Raw genomic sequence first — 15,663 nt, 5'->3', positions numbered from 1 at the left:
GTGTAGAGAACCTAGGACAACCCTAATACTCTCGGAGAGAACAGCTTTGGTGAGACGGAGGCGAAGTGGGGAGGTAGTTTTATGTAGTCTTCAAACTTCCTTTCCCCTTGGCCTTCCACCAAAGCTGAGCTCTCCAAGAGCGTAATTCATCCCTGTATTCCAGTGATGAAGCCTATACTACATTTACTATCCACATTTACTATCCTAGATTACTCTTAATTACCTTGTACTGCCATATAACCTCAAGTATAACTACCAGTGCAATATTGAATGAAATAAACATTACTAATTCACTTTTTTGTAATCATTATTACTTACTAAAATTTTATTAAACACCATATTTACTACCAGTCAATTTTACTTTTGTACATTAAACATTATTTTATACTTCCCATAACATTTTTTTGCCAAATTTTCAAGTTTTTATATTCAACCCCAACCTTGTATTATCCTTTGTACCTGTGTACCTGGGTACCTGTCTACCATCTTACTATCATATTATAACCAAGACATTACCATTGTGATTTTTTACTATTATTCTTTTGTACTTTAATTGTGAATTTTATTTTGTCAATTTAAATCTATAGTTATAACCTTGATCTTGTCAACAACCCATACCAGACTCTAGTGCAATTGCAAGTACCATTTCAAATTGTATTTTTATATTATAAGTTTATATTATAATTCCTACCATCTGTCCATTTAACTTTGCTTACCATTACTTAATTTTAGTCCCTTTTATATTTTCTCCTTTATTTTAGCTTTATATAACTATCCTAGTTTATATATCCACAACTGTTAAAATAATCAAGGTGCTATTCTCAGGTGCTAAAGTAGAATAAGCTCACAATCTTGCCATTATATTCCAAAGCTCATTTATTCACAACCTATATTAGTCCCTTTTTATTATAATTTTAAACTATAATTATAACTTTAAAAAATTACCTTTATAGTACTACCTACTATCATATTCCCAAGCACTATTATATGATCATCACTTTATTTGTATTAGTCCCTTAGCTCATTATTTTACATTTGTTAAATAATTCAGGTGCTATTTTTTAGCTTAAGACTATTTACTTTGTTTTATACTTAATTCTAACTATAGATTCACTACAAATCTTATGATTACAAGCATTGATCCTGATACCAACCTCTTATTTAATGACTTAAATGAATCAAACAGTTACTGTAATTACTACACTGCAGAACAATCAAAGGCACTTCTCAGTGCCAACAACAACATAACTATCTTTAACTACAATATCAGATCATTAAGCAAGCATTACGATGACCTCATAGCATTACTAAATTCCTTACATGCCAATATGTCCATCATTACACTAACTGAAACCTGGCTAAAGCCTGATAGTACAGATGTCTATGCCATTCCTGGTTACACAGCCATACACAACTGTAGGCCAGACCAACAAAGGGGTGGCACAGCCATATACTACTCAGACCAACTAGAATGTATCACTAATACTTGCACAAGGGATGAACATGGGGAATATATAATAGCTAAATTCAAATCCAAATACCTACAAAAACCTCTCACATTGATAAACATCTACAGAGTTCCACAGTCAAACATTAGCCAATTTAGTCAAAATCTAGGAAGTATGATAACTGATGCACGCATGAACAAAGATCACTTACTACTCTCAGGTGACTTCAATATAAATCTCCTGCAAGACCAGGACCCACACGTTACTGAATTCACAAACACAATGAGTAACTGTATGTTACTACCAACAGTAACAAAACCTACAAGAGTTACAGAGACTAGTGTTTCCCTACTTGACCACATCTGGACCAACACCATATCCCCTTTAAAATCAGGCATAATTACAGATAATACCACAGACCACTACCCTACTTTCCTCATAACAACTCTTGGTAAACTACCCCAAGACACTACTAAAGTCACCTTCAGACTTCACAATGAGGCAGCCATTAATAACTTCGCAACAGCATTAGCAAACATTGATTGGCACACTGAGCTAGAAATCTATACAGATATTGACGAATGTATTAATAATTTTCTAAAAAAGACCCAATACCTCTATAACAAGCACTGCCCTAAAAAAACTAAACAGATGACAGCAAAGAGACTGAACAGTCCCTGGCTAACACCCAGCATTCTCAAATCCATAAATACAAAACACCAATATGAAAAACAGTACAGAATGGGTCTCATAACCAGAGACCAAACAAAACGTTACTCGTCAATCCTAACCAGCCTGATAAGAAGGGCAAAAAAATTGTATTATGAGAACAGATTATCCAACTTACGAGGTGATATAAAAAAGACCTGGAAAACACTATCTGAAATTCTGGGAACAAAAAAGATATCACGAAATAGCGAAATAAAATTAGCAAAATCAGATGAACCCCAACTCCCACCAACAGAAACAGCAAACAGACTCAATGATTTCTTCTCCACTATAGGACAAAACCTTGCCCATAAAATCCCAAGCTCAGATACCCCACCAAATAACTACCTCACCGGCAACTACCCGAACACACTGTTCCTAGCTCCGACTAACCCATACGAAGTCTCCCTTATTATCAATGCACTAAAAAACAAGGCAGGAGATTTAAGTACCTTACCACCCTTTATATATAAAAAAGTGTCACAAGTGCTATCTCCAATCATTGCAACACTCTTTAACAAATCCATTGAATCCTCCACCTTCCCTACAGTACTCAAAATAGCAAGGGTCACCCCGATCCACAAAGGAGGAGACCAAACAGAGTTGAATAACTATAGGCCAATATCCAACTTACACCCTCTCTCAAAAATCTTTGAAAAACTAATTCATAAACGAATCTACTCCTACCTTATCTCCCAGAACATACTCAACCCCTGCCAATTTGGATTCAGGCCTAATAAAAATACTAATGATGCTATTATACACATGCTAGAACATATATACACTGCAATAGAGAAAAAAGAAGTCCCACTGGGGATCTTCATTGACTTACGTAAAGCTTTTGATACAGTTGACCATGACTTGCTCCACGTAAAATTGTCACACTATGGTATAAGAGGGCACTCCCTCAATTACCTCAAGTCATACCTCAGCAACAGAAGCCAATATGTGTACGCAAATGGGGCAAACTCTTCTGCGCAACCAATTACAGTTGGTGTCCCACAGGGAAGTGTCCTTGGCCCTCTTCTCTTTCTCCTATACATAAATGACCTTCCAAATGCTTCGCAATTACTCAAACCCACACTATTTGCAGATGACACTACATACGTCTTCTCTCACCCGAGCCCAGTCACACTAGCCAATACTGTAAATACCGAATTACAGAAAATATCTACCTGGATGAGGACTAACAAACTTACACTAAACATTGACAAAACCTACTTCATTCAGTTTGGTAACAGAGCTACAGATGTCCCTCTTAACATAATGATAAACGGATCACCTATCACAAAGCTAACAGAGGGAAAATTCTTAGGAATCCACCTTGATAATAGACTCAAATTTCATACACATATACAACAAATTTCTAAGAAAATTTCCAAGACTGTAGGCATACTATCGAAGATACGGTACTATGTTCCACAGTCAGCCCTCCTGGCCCTATATCACTCTCTTATTTACCCCTATCTCACCTATGGAATTTGTGCATGGGGCTCAACAACAGTTAACCATCTCAGACCACTAATTACCCAACAAAAGGCTGCAGTTAGAATGATAACAAATTCTCACTACAGGCAGCACACTCCACCAATATTCAATACACTAAACCTACTCACCATACAAAACATCCATACTTATTACTGCACCTATTACATACATAGAACACTTAACTCTGATATTAACCCTCCCCTCAAACATCTCCTTGCCAACCTCAACAGAACACATGACCATAACACAAGGCACAGATCACTCTTTGATGTTCCTCGTGTTCATCTCACACTATGCAAAAACTCAATGCACATAAAAGGCCCTAAAATCTGGAATTCATTACCTGTAAATATAAAAGAAACACTTCCTGTTTATAAATTCAAGTCTCTACTCAAAGATCACTTACTCACCCAAAACCAAATAAATACTGAATAACTGAACCTTATAAATTGTATATCTTAAATGTTTCTCACAATTATATCACATAAATGTTAAACCTAAAACCCAATCTAACTTTATTACTTTTTAAATACACTACCTAACAGAATCCTTCATATGACCTGTCTTTGTAATACTCACTTGTGCTTTATAGTAATCTGTTTACATTAATGTTTTATCACTGACTTCATCATTGCTTAATTAATCTTAAGTTAATTTTAAGCCAGCCCGTAATGCTATGCATAGTATAAGTGGCTTTGGCATACTGCTCTTATCTGTATTTTTTTGTACCTCTGTATGTGTGCACAAATTTATAATAAATAATAATAAATAATAAATAAATGTTGCACATGTGTCTTATTAACTTGTTGATAATACATACTATTTCCCGCAGATTAGGTCAGTTTTGTCCCAGGATGCGACCCACACCATTCGACTGACACCAGCTGTTCTGTTTCTAGCTATCCATATATAAAGTAAAACCAAGCTATTGACATGTTTTGAAGTCACGCTTGTACCTAATAGGACTGGTGATGAACCAAGCTAGTGACATCCTTTGAAGTCGTATATACTGGTACCTGGTGATGGTGATTTCGAATTTGGTGAAGGGGTTATGGAGACACATTGGGGCAATCCATCGTGGGTCTGTAATAGTAAAAAGGTTAAGAACCCCAAATTTATATGACACATGAGAGAGTTGTCTAGTGTCTAGCTGTAGTGTGTATAGTTGTTGACTAAGGTGGGTGTTTCTCTTGTGTATTAGGTGTTGTATCACGGCGGTGGTCAGGTTGTATACCACGATGAGCAAAAATAAGTCCCAGCATTTTCTAACGGGGTATTTTCTGGCAATGATCATGGTGGACCTCTCTAGGGAGGTTTCTTGATGCTCCATTGTTAGCTCACTCAACCCAAAATTTCAACGAAGAGCCACAGTGAAAATATAAGGACCCCATTAGAGATATAAAGACCTCAGTGGAAATACAAGGACCCCAGTGGTAAAAAGTCACTTATTCTGACTTTTTTTTGGGTTATCCTAGAGGGTAATTTACACATGTTACTGTGCAATAAGATAAGGGTTTTATTTCTCTGTAAAGGTTACAACATGTAATTACAATTATTGCTTTGCTAAGTACAAAGAAAGCCACTAACGTGTCGCGGCATTTCGGGCAGACTAATCTTAGTAAAAACAGGTGATATCACAATATGCAAAATACCCACAGTGAAAAAAAACAGTGAAATTCCAAGGACATTCGTCATTTCTCACATTATTCTTTGATAAACAAAACGCAGATGTAGTATATACAGACTTTGCAAAAGCCTTTGACAAATGTGACCATGGTGTAATAGCGCACAAAATGCGTGCTAAAGGAATAACAGGAAAAGTTGGTAGATGGATCTATAATTTCCTCACTAACAGAACACAGGGAGTAGTAGTCAACAGAGGCAGCTACGGTGAAAAGCTCTGTTCCACAAGGCACAGTACTCGCTCCCATCTTGTTTCTCATCCTCATATCTGACAAAGACAAGGATGTCAGCCACAGCACCGTGTCTTCCTTTGCAGACGACACCCGAATTTGCATGACGGTGTCTTCCATTGCAGACACTGAAAGGCTCCAGGCGGACATCAACCAAATCTTTCAATGGGCTGCAGAAAACAATATGAAGTTCAACGATGAGAAATTTCAATTACTCTGATATGGAAAACGTGAGGAAATTAAAACTATAGTGGAGTATAAAACAAATTCCAACCACACAATAGAGTGAGAAACTAATGTAAAAGACCTGGGAGTGATAATGTCAGAGGATCTCACCTTCAAGGACCATAACATTGTATCAGTCGTATCTGCTAGAAAAATGACAGGATGGATAATGAGAACCTTCAAAACTAGGGAGGCCAAGCCCATGATGACACTCTTCAGGTCGCTTGTTCTATCTAGGCTGGAATATTGCTGCACACTAACAGCACCTTTCAAGGCAGGTGAAATTGCTGACCTAGAAAATGTACAGAGAACCTTCATGGCGCGCATAACGGAGATAAAACATCTCAATTACTGGGAGCGCTTGAGGTTCCTGAATCTGTATTCCCTGGAATGCAGGCGGGAGAGATACATGATTATATACACCTGGAAAATCCTAGAGGAATTAGTACCAAACTTGCACACGAAAAATAACACCCTACTAAAGCAAGACACTCGAAAGACGATGCAACATCCCCTAATGAAGAGCAGGGGCACCACTAGAACGATAAGAGACATCATAATAAGTGTCAGGGGCCCTAGACTGTTTAACTGCCTCCCAGCAAACATAAGGGGGATTACCAATTGACCCCTGGCTGTCTTCAAGCAGGCACTGGACAGGCACCTAAAGTCAGTACCTGACCAGCCGGGTTGTGGTTCATACATTGGGTTACGTGCGGCCAACAGTAACAGCCTGGTTAATCAGGCCCTGATCCACCGTGAGGCCTGGTCACAGACCGGGCCGCGGGGGCGTTGACCCCCAAAGCCCTCTCCAGGTATACTCCAGGTATTAATAATGTGAGAAATCATGAAATCACTTGGAACTTCACTATTTTTTCACTGTGGTTATTTTGCACGTTATTATATATGACAATTGTACTGTTGTATATCTGTACCTAAATAAACTTACACCCATTCCGGCGATTGAACCACGGATATTCAGTATGTGAGCTGAGGAAACCAGAAAAGACATGATAATGACATACAAAATACTCATAGGAATTGGTATAGCCTACAACGATAGATTGAGAGGCGGGAAACAGGTACCCGGGGGCACAACTGCACCACAGATGAATCACAGGGACGTCAGGAAGTATTTCTTCAGCCTCTAGGTGGTCAGAAAATAACCTCTACTAGGAAGTAAGTTTATTTACCCACAGGTACACATAAATACAATCATCATACAGTGTAAATCACCTAGGATAATCCCAAAAAAAGTCAGTGACATAGTTTTAAGAACAGGTACGACAGGGCCTCACGAGGCAAGGAGGCAGGGAACCAAGCAAATAGGAAGCCAAGAAACAGGGCCAAGAACTAGAAGTCAACCCCAACAAGCAGATATAAGGTAAGAGAGACAAGATAGTACACATAGTGATGTTCACTTGTCTGAGTGTTGACGGTCACACTAAAATGGAGGACGACTCTCAGAACCAAGGTACGTCTTTAATTACATTTTCTTTAATATTGCGGTGCGTAGGCCTACGGCAAGCTTTTCTCTGGTGTCGAGGCCTATGCTAGGTGTTTCTCAGCCTCTGTAGTTATTATTCATGGCCGGAAATAATAATAACTGGCAAGAATAACCTTGAACAATACTAACTTCAACCAGATTTGTGTTATGGTAACTCGTATTATTTTATATAAGGATTTGACTTACTTTTTGGCCTATTTATGCCTCTTTTCTGGCCTATATAGGCCTTTTTTTGATGGTATTTTGGCGTGTACTGTCATATAATATTTTACTTTTAATACGTAATTTTTTTTTTTTGACTTGATTTATATATTTGATTAAATAAATTCTTGTCTTTTTATTGTATTGACAACAGTGAAAGGTTCGTGATCCAGGAAAATGGAGCTGATCGCAGATTGACCCCGATTGTATCCTTGAGGTGCTTCACGGCCCCTACGGGCTTTGTGCTTCCCCGTGAATATTTTCTATTATGTATTATAATAATGTTCCGAGAGAGAAATTACAGGGACCCCAATGAAATTACAGGGCCCCCAATGAAATTACAGGGGCCCCAATGAAATTACAGGGGCCCCAATGAAATTACAGGGGCCCCAATGAAATTACAGGGGCCCCAATGAAATTACAGGGGCCCCAATGAAATTACAGGGACCCCAACGAAATTACAGGGGCCCCAATGAAATTACAGGGACCCCAATGAAATTACAGGGGCCCCAATGAAATTACAGGGACCCCAATGAAATTACAGGGGCCCCAATGAAATTACAGGTGCCCCAATGAAATTACAGGGGCCCCAATGAAATTACAGGGGCCCCAATGAAATTACAGGGGCCCCAATGAAATTACAGGGACCCCAATGAAATTACAGGGGCCCCAATGAAATTACAGGGGCCCCAATGAAATTACAGGGACCCCAATGAAATTACTGGGGCCCCAGTGAAATTACTGGGGCCCCAATGAAATTACTGGGGCCCCAATGATATTACAGGGACCCCCAATGAAATTACAGGGACCCCAATGATATTACAGGGGCCCCAATGAAATTACAGGGACCCCAATGATATTACAGGGGCCCCAATGATATTACAGGGATCCCAATGAAATTACAGGGACCCCAATGAAATTACAGGGACCCCAATGAAATTAAAGGGACCCCAATGAAATTACAGGGACCCCAATGAAATTACAGGGACCCCAATGGGAATACAGGGACCCCAATGAAATTACAGGGACCCCAATGAAATTCCAGGGACCCCCCCCCCTCAAGGAAGGCTCCTTGACGCTGGTGAGGGGCTCTTGATCTAGGGAATTGGATCTGTGCTCCAGTTCCCTGAATTAAGCCTGAATGCCTTCCATCCCCCCATAGGCGCTGTATAATCCTACGGGTTTAGTGCTTCCCCCTTGATTATAATAATAATAATCCAGGGACCCCCAATGAAATTACAGGGACCCTAGTTGAAATACGAGGACCTGAATGTAAATATAAGGACCCCAGTGGAAATAAAAGGCTCCGACTTTTTTCAGTTATCCTGGTGGGTAATTTACACACAAGTTACTATGCAACAAGATCACAGTAAACAAGTGATATCACAATATGCAAAATAGCCAGTGAAAAAAATAGTGAAATTCCAAGCACTTTTGTGATTTCTCACATTATTTCTTAATGATGTGAGAAATTACAAAAGTGCTTAGAATGTCACTTATATTTTCACTGTGGTTATTTTGCACATATTACTACACCATAGAGTAAAAAAACTAATGTGAAAAACCTGGGAGTGATAATGTCAGAGAATCTCACTTTCAAAGATCACAACAATGTATCTACCTCATCTGCTAGGAAAATGATAGGATGGATTATGAGAATCATCAAAACTAGGGATACCAAACCCGTGATGGTTCTCTTCAAATAGGCTGGAATCCCGTCAAGGGAGGTTCCTTGACGCTGGTGAGGGGCTCTTGATCTAGGGAATTAGATCTGAATTGAGCCTAAATACTTTCTATCCCCCCACATACACTATATAATCCTACGGGTTTAGTGCTACCCCATGATTATAATTAGGCTGGAATATTGCTGTACATTAAAGGCACATTTCAAGGCAGGTGAAATTGTAGACCTGGAGAATGTACAGAGAACTTTCACAGCACATATAAGTATGATAACACACCTAAATTATTTGGAATGGTTGAGATCCCTTGACTTGTACTCCCTGGAACATAAGTGAGAAAGATACATGATAATATACACTCGGAAAATCCTAGAGGGACTAGTCTAAAATCTGCACACAAAAGTCACTCCCTTTGAAAACAAAAGACGAGGCAACATCCCCACAATAAAAAGCTAGGGCACCACAAGTATGCTAAGACACAACACACTAAGTGTCAGGGAGCCCAAGACTGTTCAGTTGCCTCCCAGCATACATAAGGGGGAATTACCAATAGACCCCTGGCTGTCTTCAGGAAGGCACTGGACAGGCACCTAAAGTCAGTACCCAACCAGCCGAGCTGTGGTTCGTATGTCGGTTTACCTGCAGCCAGCAGTAACAAGCTGGTGGATCAACCCCTGAGCCACCATGAGGCCTGGTCATGGACCGGGCTGTGGGGGCATTGACACTAGCACCTTCCAGGCTGGTTGCTGTCTACCAGTCTACTGTTGACTCTATATTAGTATTGTAATTTAAATCTCTTCCAGATATATGCCGTGTGTGCAGGTGTGAAGGTACCAGCGACCGACAACTATTCCACCCTTGCATATGTACTGGTAGCATTAAATTCATTCATCAAGACTGTCTGGTACAATGGCTCCGCTACTCACGGAAAGAATATTGCGAACTCTGCAAACATCGCTTTCACTTCACGCCAAGTAAGAGGCAATTTTATTCCATTGCTTTTTTTTTTTTTAATGATTTTTTAGGACAAGTTATTTTGTAACACAATTTCAATATTTTATATGCAGTTGTGCATTATTTCACATTGTTCTTATGAATTCTCACGTAACTAGGTCCCTTATTATTTCTATGTTATGTAAACGACATGCCCATCAGTGTCAAGTGCAAACTCCTGCTGTATGCAGATGACAGTGCTCTGATAGTGTCAGGTAAAGACCCACAAGATATAGCTAATGTAATAACACTGGAACTGGAGTCCTGCAGCAAGTGGTTAGTAGACAACAAACTATCATTACATCTCAGGAAAACAGAAGCCACACTCTTTGGCATGAAACATAAACTAAGAAGGGTAAATAATTTTAATGTCCAGTGTAATAGGGTACCCATCACTTCAGTTTCCTCAGTAAAATATCTGGGAATCCCCTATGACCCATGCATGTCAGGAGAATTGATAGAGAACAGTGTAGTAAAGAAAGCGAATGTCAGACTGAAGTTCCTCTGCAGACAAGCACGGTGTCTACCTACTGAGGCTCGTAGGACCCTATATCTAACCCTTATAAAATGTCATATGGACTACGCTTGCCTTTCATGGTATTCTGCCTTGACAAAAAACTGAAAGATAGACTGCAGATCACCCAGAACAAAATGGTTGAAGACAGAATGTAGAAAACAGAGTAAAACAACTGATGTTAAATCAAGTTCAGAAAATTGCTCACAAACAGTGTCCAGAATATCTTGCTGCCAATTTTGTCAAGGTTGGTAACCAAAGCAATAATAGTACTAGGGGTAGAGAACACAACTTTGTAGTAGCCACAGTCAGTGGCCAGGCTTCAAACACTTTTTATTATACAGCAATAAGGAATGGAACAGACTTCCTGCACATGTCAAAGTCTGTCATGGTGACTTTTTTACCGAACAAAGCATTTAAATACCGAATTGTTCGAGTAAGGAGCTGTTCAAGTACTGAGGTTCCAATGTATGGCATTATTACTGGTGTATTTGTACAAGTTTCTAAAAATTGTTTATTTGATTTAGAGAGGATGAGAAGATATGGAGAAAGCAAATGGTTAGAGAAGTTGAAGTGTATATTGTGTAGCAACTTTGTGATCCAGCTCTGCTGATAGCTAAGGTTACTGTGAATGATAGCATCAACAGCAGTTAATATACAGTACTTTTAAGATTGAGGTTAAGATGTTTATTTTGACAAATTACATGGTTGTACAGAGGAATATAATTGTTGGGTGTACATGCCAAAAGCCCCTTTGTATGCAGAGCATTTCAGGCAAACTTACAGATTAACTTAGGATTAGGAAGGCAATAATACATAGTTCAGGTAATGCTACAGGGTTTTCATAATTTTTACACAGATAATCCACACATAGGAGAGAGAACCTTTTGACGACATTTTGGTCCTATTTGGACCACTTACAAGTCACAATAACGCTGTGCGGGTTATTTGTGTATTGTTCCAGTTACTGTATTGTGCCTTTTTGTTCTGTAATTTTTTTTTTTCAGTATACTCTCCAGATATGCCAAAGAGACTGCCCATAGCAGACATTTTATCAGGCTTGGCTCGGAGTATGGGAACAGCGGTGCGGTACTGGTTGCACTATACACTGGTGGCTGTGGCATGGTTGGGTGTTGTTCCTCTCACTGCTTGCAGGATCTATCGCTGTCTCTTCACAGGCTCTGTGTCTTCTGTTCTCACCTTACCACTTGACATGCTGTCAACGTAAGTAAGAACTCTATTGTCATAAATTATGAGTAGACAACGAACTAGAACTGCAAAACATACTGAATAATAATGGTAGAATTACCAACAAATTGTTAGATAAATGGACACAGATGCAACTATTTTTTTTTTTTTTTTTAACAAGTTGGCCGTCTCCCGAGGCAGGGTGACCCAAAAAGAAAGAAAATCCCCAAAAATAAAATACTTTCATCATCATTCAACACTTTCACCTCACTCACACATAATCACTGTTTTTGCAGAGGTGCCCAGAATACAACAGTTTAGAAGTATATACGTGTAAAAATACACAATATATCCCTCCAAACTGCCAATATCCCAAACCCCTCCTTTAGAGTGCAGGCATTGTACTTCCCATTTCCAGGACTCAAGTCCGGTTTCCCTGAATCCCTTCACAAAATATTATCCTGCTCACACTTCAACAGTTCGTCAGGTCCCAAATACCATTCGTCTCCATTCACTCCTATCTAACATGCTCACGCACGCTTGCTGGAAGTCCAAACCCCTCGTCCACAACACCACCTCTACCCCCTCCCTCCAACCTTTTTGAGGACGACCCCTACCCCGCCTTCCTTCCCCTACAGATTTATACGCTCTCCATGTCATTCTACTTCGATCCATTCTCTCTAAATGACCAAACCGCCTCAACAAACCCTCTTCAGCACTCTGACTAATACTTTTATTAACTCCACACCTTCTCCTAATTTCCACACTCCGAATCTTCTGCATAATATTTACACAACAAATTGCCCTGCATGATATTTACACAACACATTGCCCTTAGACAGGACATCTCCACTGCCTCCAACTGCCTCCTCGCTGCAGCATTTACAACCCAAGCTTCACACCTATATAGTGTGACATTTTATTGTGGCAACATTGCGCTACAAGGGAGATACAAGGATACAAGGAGAATAGAAGCATCAGGGAAGAGAGAGGTAAAGGTTTATAAACTAAAAGAGGAGGCAGTTAGGGTAAGATATAAACAGCTATTGGAGGATAGATGGGCTAATGAGAGCATAGGCAATGGGGTCGAAGAGGTATGGGGTAGGTTTGAAAATGTAGTGTTAGAGTGTTCAGCAGAAGTTTGTGGTTACAGGAAAGTGGGTGCAGGAGGGAAGAGGAGCGATTGGTGGAATGATGATGTAAAGAGAGTAGTAAGGGAGAAAAAGTTAGCATATGAGAAGTTTTTACAAAGTAGAAGTGATGCAAGGAGGGAAGAGTATATGGAGAAAAAGAGAGAAGTTAAGAGAGTGGTGAAGCAATGTAAAAAGAGAGCAAATGAGAGAGTGGGTGAGATGTTATCAACAAATTTTGTTGAAAATAAGAAAAAGTTTTGGAGTGAGATTAACAAGTTAAGAAAGCCTAGAGAACAAATGGATTTGTCAGTTAAAAATAGGAGAGGAGAGTTATTAAATGGAGAGTTAGAGGTATTGGGAAGATGGAAGGAATATTTTGAGGAATTGTTAAATGTTGATGAAGATAGGGAAGCTGTGATTTCGTGTATAGGGCAAGGAGGAATAACATCTTGTAGGAGTGAGGAAGAGTCAGTTGTGAGTGTGGGGGAAGTTCGTGAGGCAGTAGGTAAAATGAAAGGGGGTAAGGCAGCCGGGATTGATGGGATAAAGATAGAAATGTTAAAAGCAGGTGGGGATATAGTTTTGGAGTGGTTGGTGCAATTATTTAATAAATGTATGGAAGAGGGTAAGGTACCTAGGGATTGGCAGAGAGCATGCATAGTTCCTTTGTATAAAGGCAAAGGGGATAAAAGAGAGTGCAAAAATTATAGGGGGATAAGTCTGTTGAGTGTACCTGGTAAAGTGTATGGTAGAGTTATAATTGAAAGAATTAAGAGTAAGACGGAGAATAGGATAGCAGATGAACAAGGAGGCTTTAGGAAAGGTAGGGGGTGTGTGGACCAGGTGTTTACAGTGAAACATATAAGTGAACAGTATTTAGATAAGGCTAAAGAGGTCTTTGTGGCATTTATGGATTTGGAAAAGGCGTATGACAGGGTGGATAGGGGGGCAATGTGGCAGATGTTGCAAGTGTATGGTGTAGGAGGTAGGTTACTGAAAGCAGTGAAGAGTTTTTACGAGGATAGTGAGGCTCAAGTTAGAGTATGTAGGAAAGAGGGGAATTTTTTCCCAGTAAAAGTAGGCCTTAGACAAGGATGTGTGATGTCACCGTGGTTGTTTAATATATTTATAGATGGGGTTGTAAGAGAAGTAAATGCGAGGGTCTTGGCAAGAGGCGTGGAGTTAAAAGATAAAGAATCACACACAAAGTGGGAGTTGTCACAGCTGCTCTTTGCTGATGACACTGTGCTCTTGGGAGATTCTGAAGAGAAGTTGCAGAGATTGGTGGATGAATTTGGTAGGGTGTGCAAAAGAAGAAAATTAAAGGTGAATACAGGAAAGAGTAAGGTTATGAGGATAACAAAAAGATTAGGTGATGAAAGATTGAATATCAGATTGGAGGGAGAGAGTATGGAGGAGGTGAACGTATTCAGATATTTGGGAGTGGACGTGTCAGCGGATGGGTCTATGAAAGATGAGGTGAATCATAGAATTGATGAGGGAAAAAGAGTGAGTGGGGCACTTAGGAGTCTGTGGAGACAAAGAACTTTGTCCTTGGAGGCAAAGAGGGGAATGTATGAGAGTATAGTTTTACCAACGCTCTTATATGGGTGTGAAGCGTGGGTGATGAATGTTGCAGCGAGGAGAAGGCTGGAGGCAGTGGAGATGTCATGTCTGAGGGCAATGTGTGGTGTGAATATAATGCAGAGAATTCGTAGTTTGGAAGTTAGGAGGAGGTGCGGGATTACCAAAACTGTTGTCCAGAGGGCTGAGGAAGGGTTGTTGAGGTGGTTCGGACATGTAGAGAGAATGGAGCGAAACAGAATGACTTCAAGAGTGTATCAGTCTGTAGTGGAAGGAAGGCGGGGTAGGGGTCGGCCTAGGAAGGGTTGGAGGGAGGGGGTAAAGGAGGTTTTGTGTGCGAGGGGCTTGGACTTCCAGCAGGCATGCGTGAGCGTGTTTGATAGGAGTGAATGGAGACAAATGGTTTTTAATACTTGACGTGCTGTTGGAGTGTGAGCAAAGTAACATTTATGAAGGGATTCAGGGAAACCGGCAGGCCGGACTTGAGTCCTGGAGATGGGAAGTACAGTGCCTGCACTCTGAAGGAGGGGTGTTAATGTTGCAGTTTAAAAACTGTAGTGTAAAGCACCCTTCTGGCAAGACAGTGATGGAGTGAATGATGGTGAAAGTTTTTCTTTTTCGGGCCACCCTGCCTTGGTGGGAATCGGCCGGTGTGATAATAAAAAAAAAAAAAAAAAAAACATTGCGCTCTCCAGGAGCTTTGTCACACCATTATTGCGTGACAAAGTTCCTGGAGAGCGAAACGTTGCCACAATAAACGTCATATTAGTTGCATCTCTGTCCATATACCTAACAAAACACACCAAGCAGAGATTTTTCACGAGTCAGTATTTCACTATAAATAGGGCTTTATAAAATCTTGTGTGCAGCTTTGATACAGTCCTATTGAGGGAAAATGTTATCTAATATTTTTAGGAACTGCTCTTTTCCTTGTTTTTGTGCTTTTTTCTGTGTTGTAACAAATTTTGGAGTATCATTACACATGTTGAGATCTCTTGTAATAATGTATCCAGGCAATGTCATTCTAACATTTTGTTATGCTTGCAAGCATGCTCAAGTGATCATATACTTGTGATGATGGA

General features: G+C 39.9%; 1 protein-coding gene across 2 annotated transcripts in view; it reads left to right on the top strand.

The window, feature by feature from the left end:
- Positions 1 to 7,179: 7,179 nt before the first annotated feature.
- Positions 7,180 to 15,663, top strand: part of LOC128699804 (E3 ubiquitin-protein ligase MARCHF6) — a 47,226-nt gene continuing 38,742 nt past the window's right edge. For both annotated transcript variants that reach the window (XM_070102409.1, XM_070102410.1), the window contains exons 1-3: positions 7,180 to 7,253; positions 9,973 to 10,143; positions 11,684 to 11,900. In XM_070102409.1, coding sequence (XP_069958510.1) covers positions 7,193 to 7,253; positions 9,973 to 10,143; positions 11,684 to 11,900 — 449 coding nt within the window. In that variant the 5' untranslated portion in view covers positions 7,180 to 7,192. The remainder of the gene's footprint in view (positions 7,254 to 9,972; positions 10,144 to 11,683; positions 11,901 to 15,663) is intronic.

This window comes from Cherax quadricarinatus, chromosome 81 (assembly GCF_038502225.1).
Source record: "Cherax quadricarinatus isolate ZL_2023a chromosome 81, ASM3850222v1, whole genome shotgun sequence".
NCBI classification, from domain to species: Eukaryota; Metazoa; Arthropoda; class Malacostraca; order Decapoda; family Parastacidae; genus Cherax; species Cherax quadricarinatus.
This window is presented reverse-complemented; position numbering and strand designations above follow the sequence as displayed.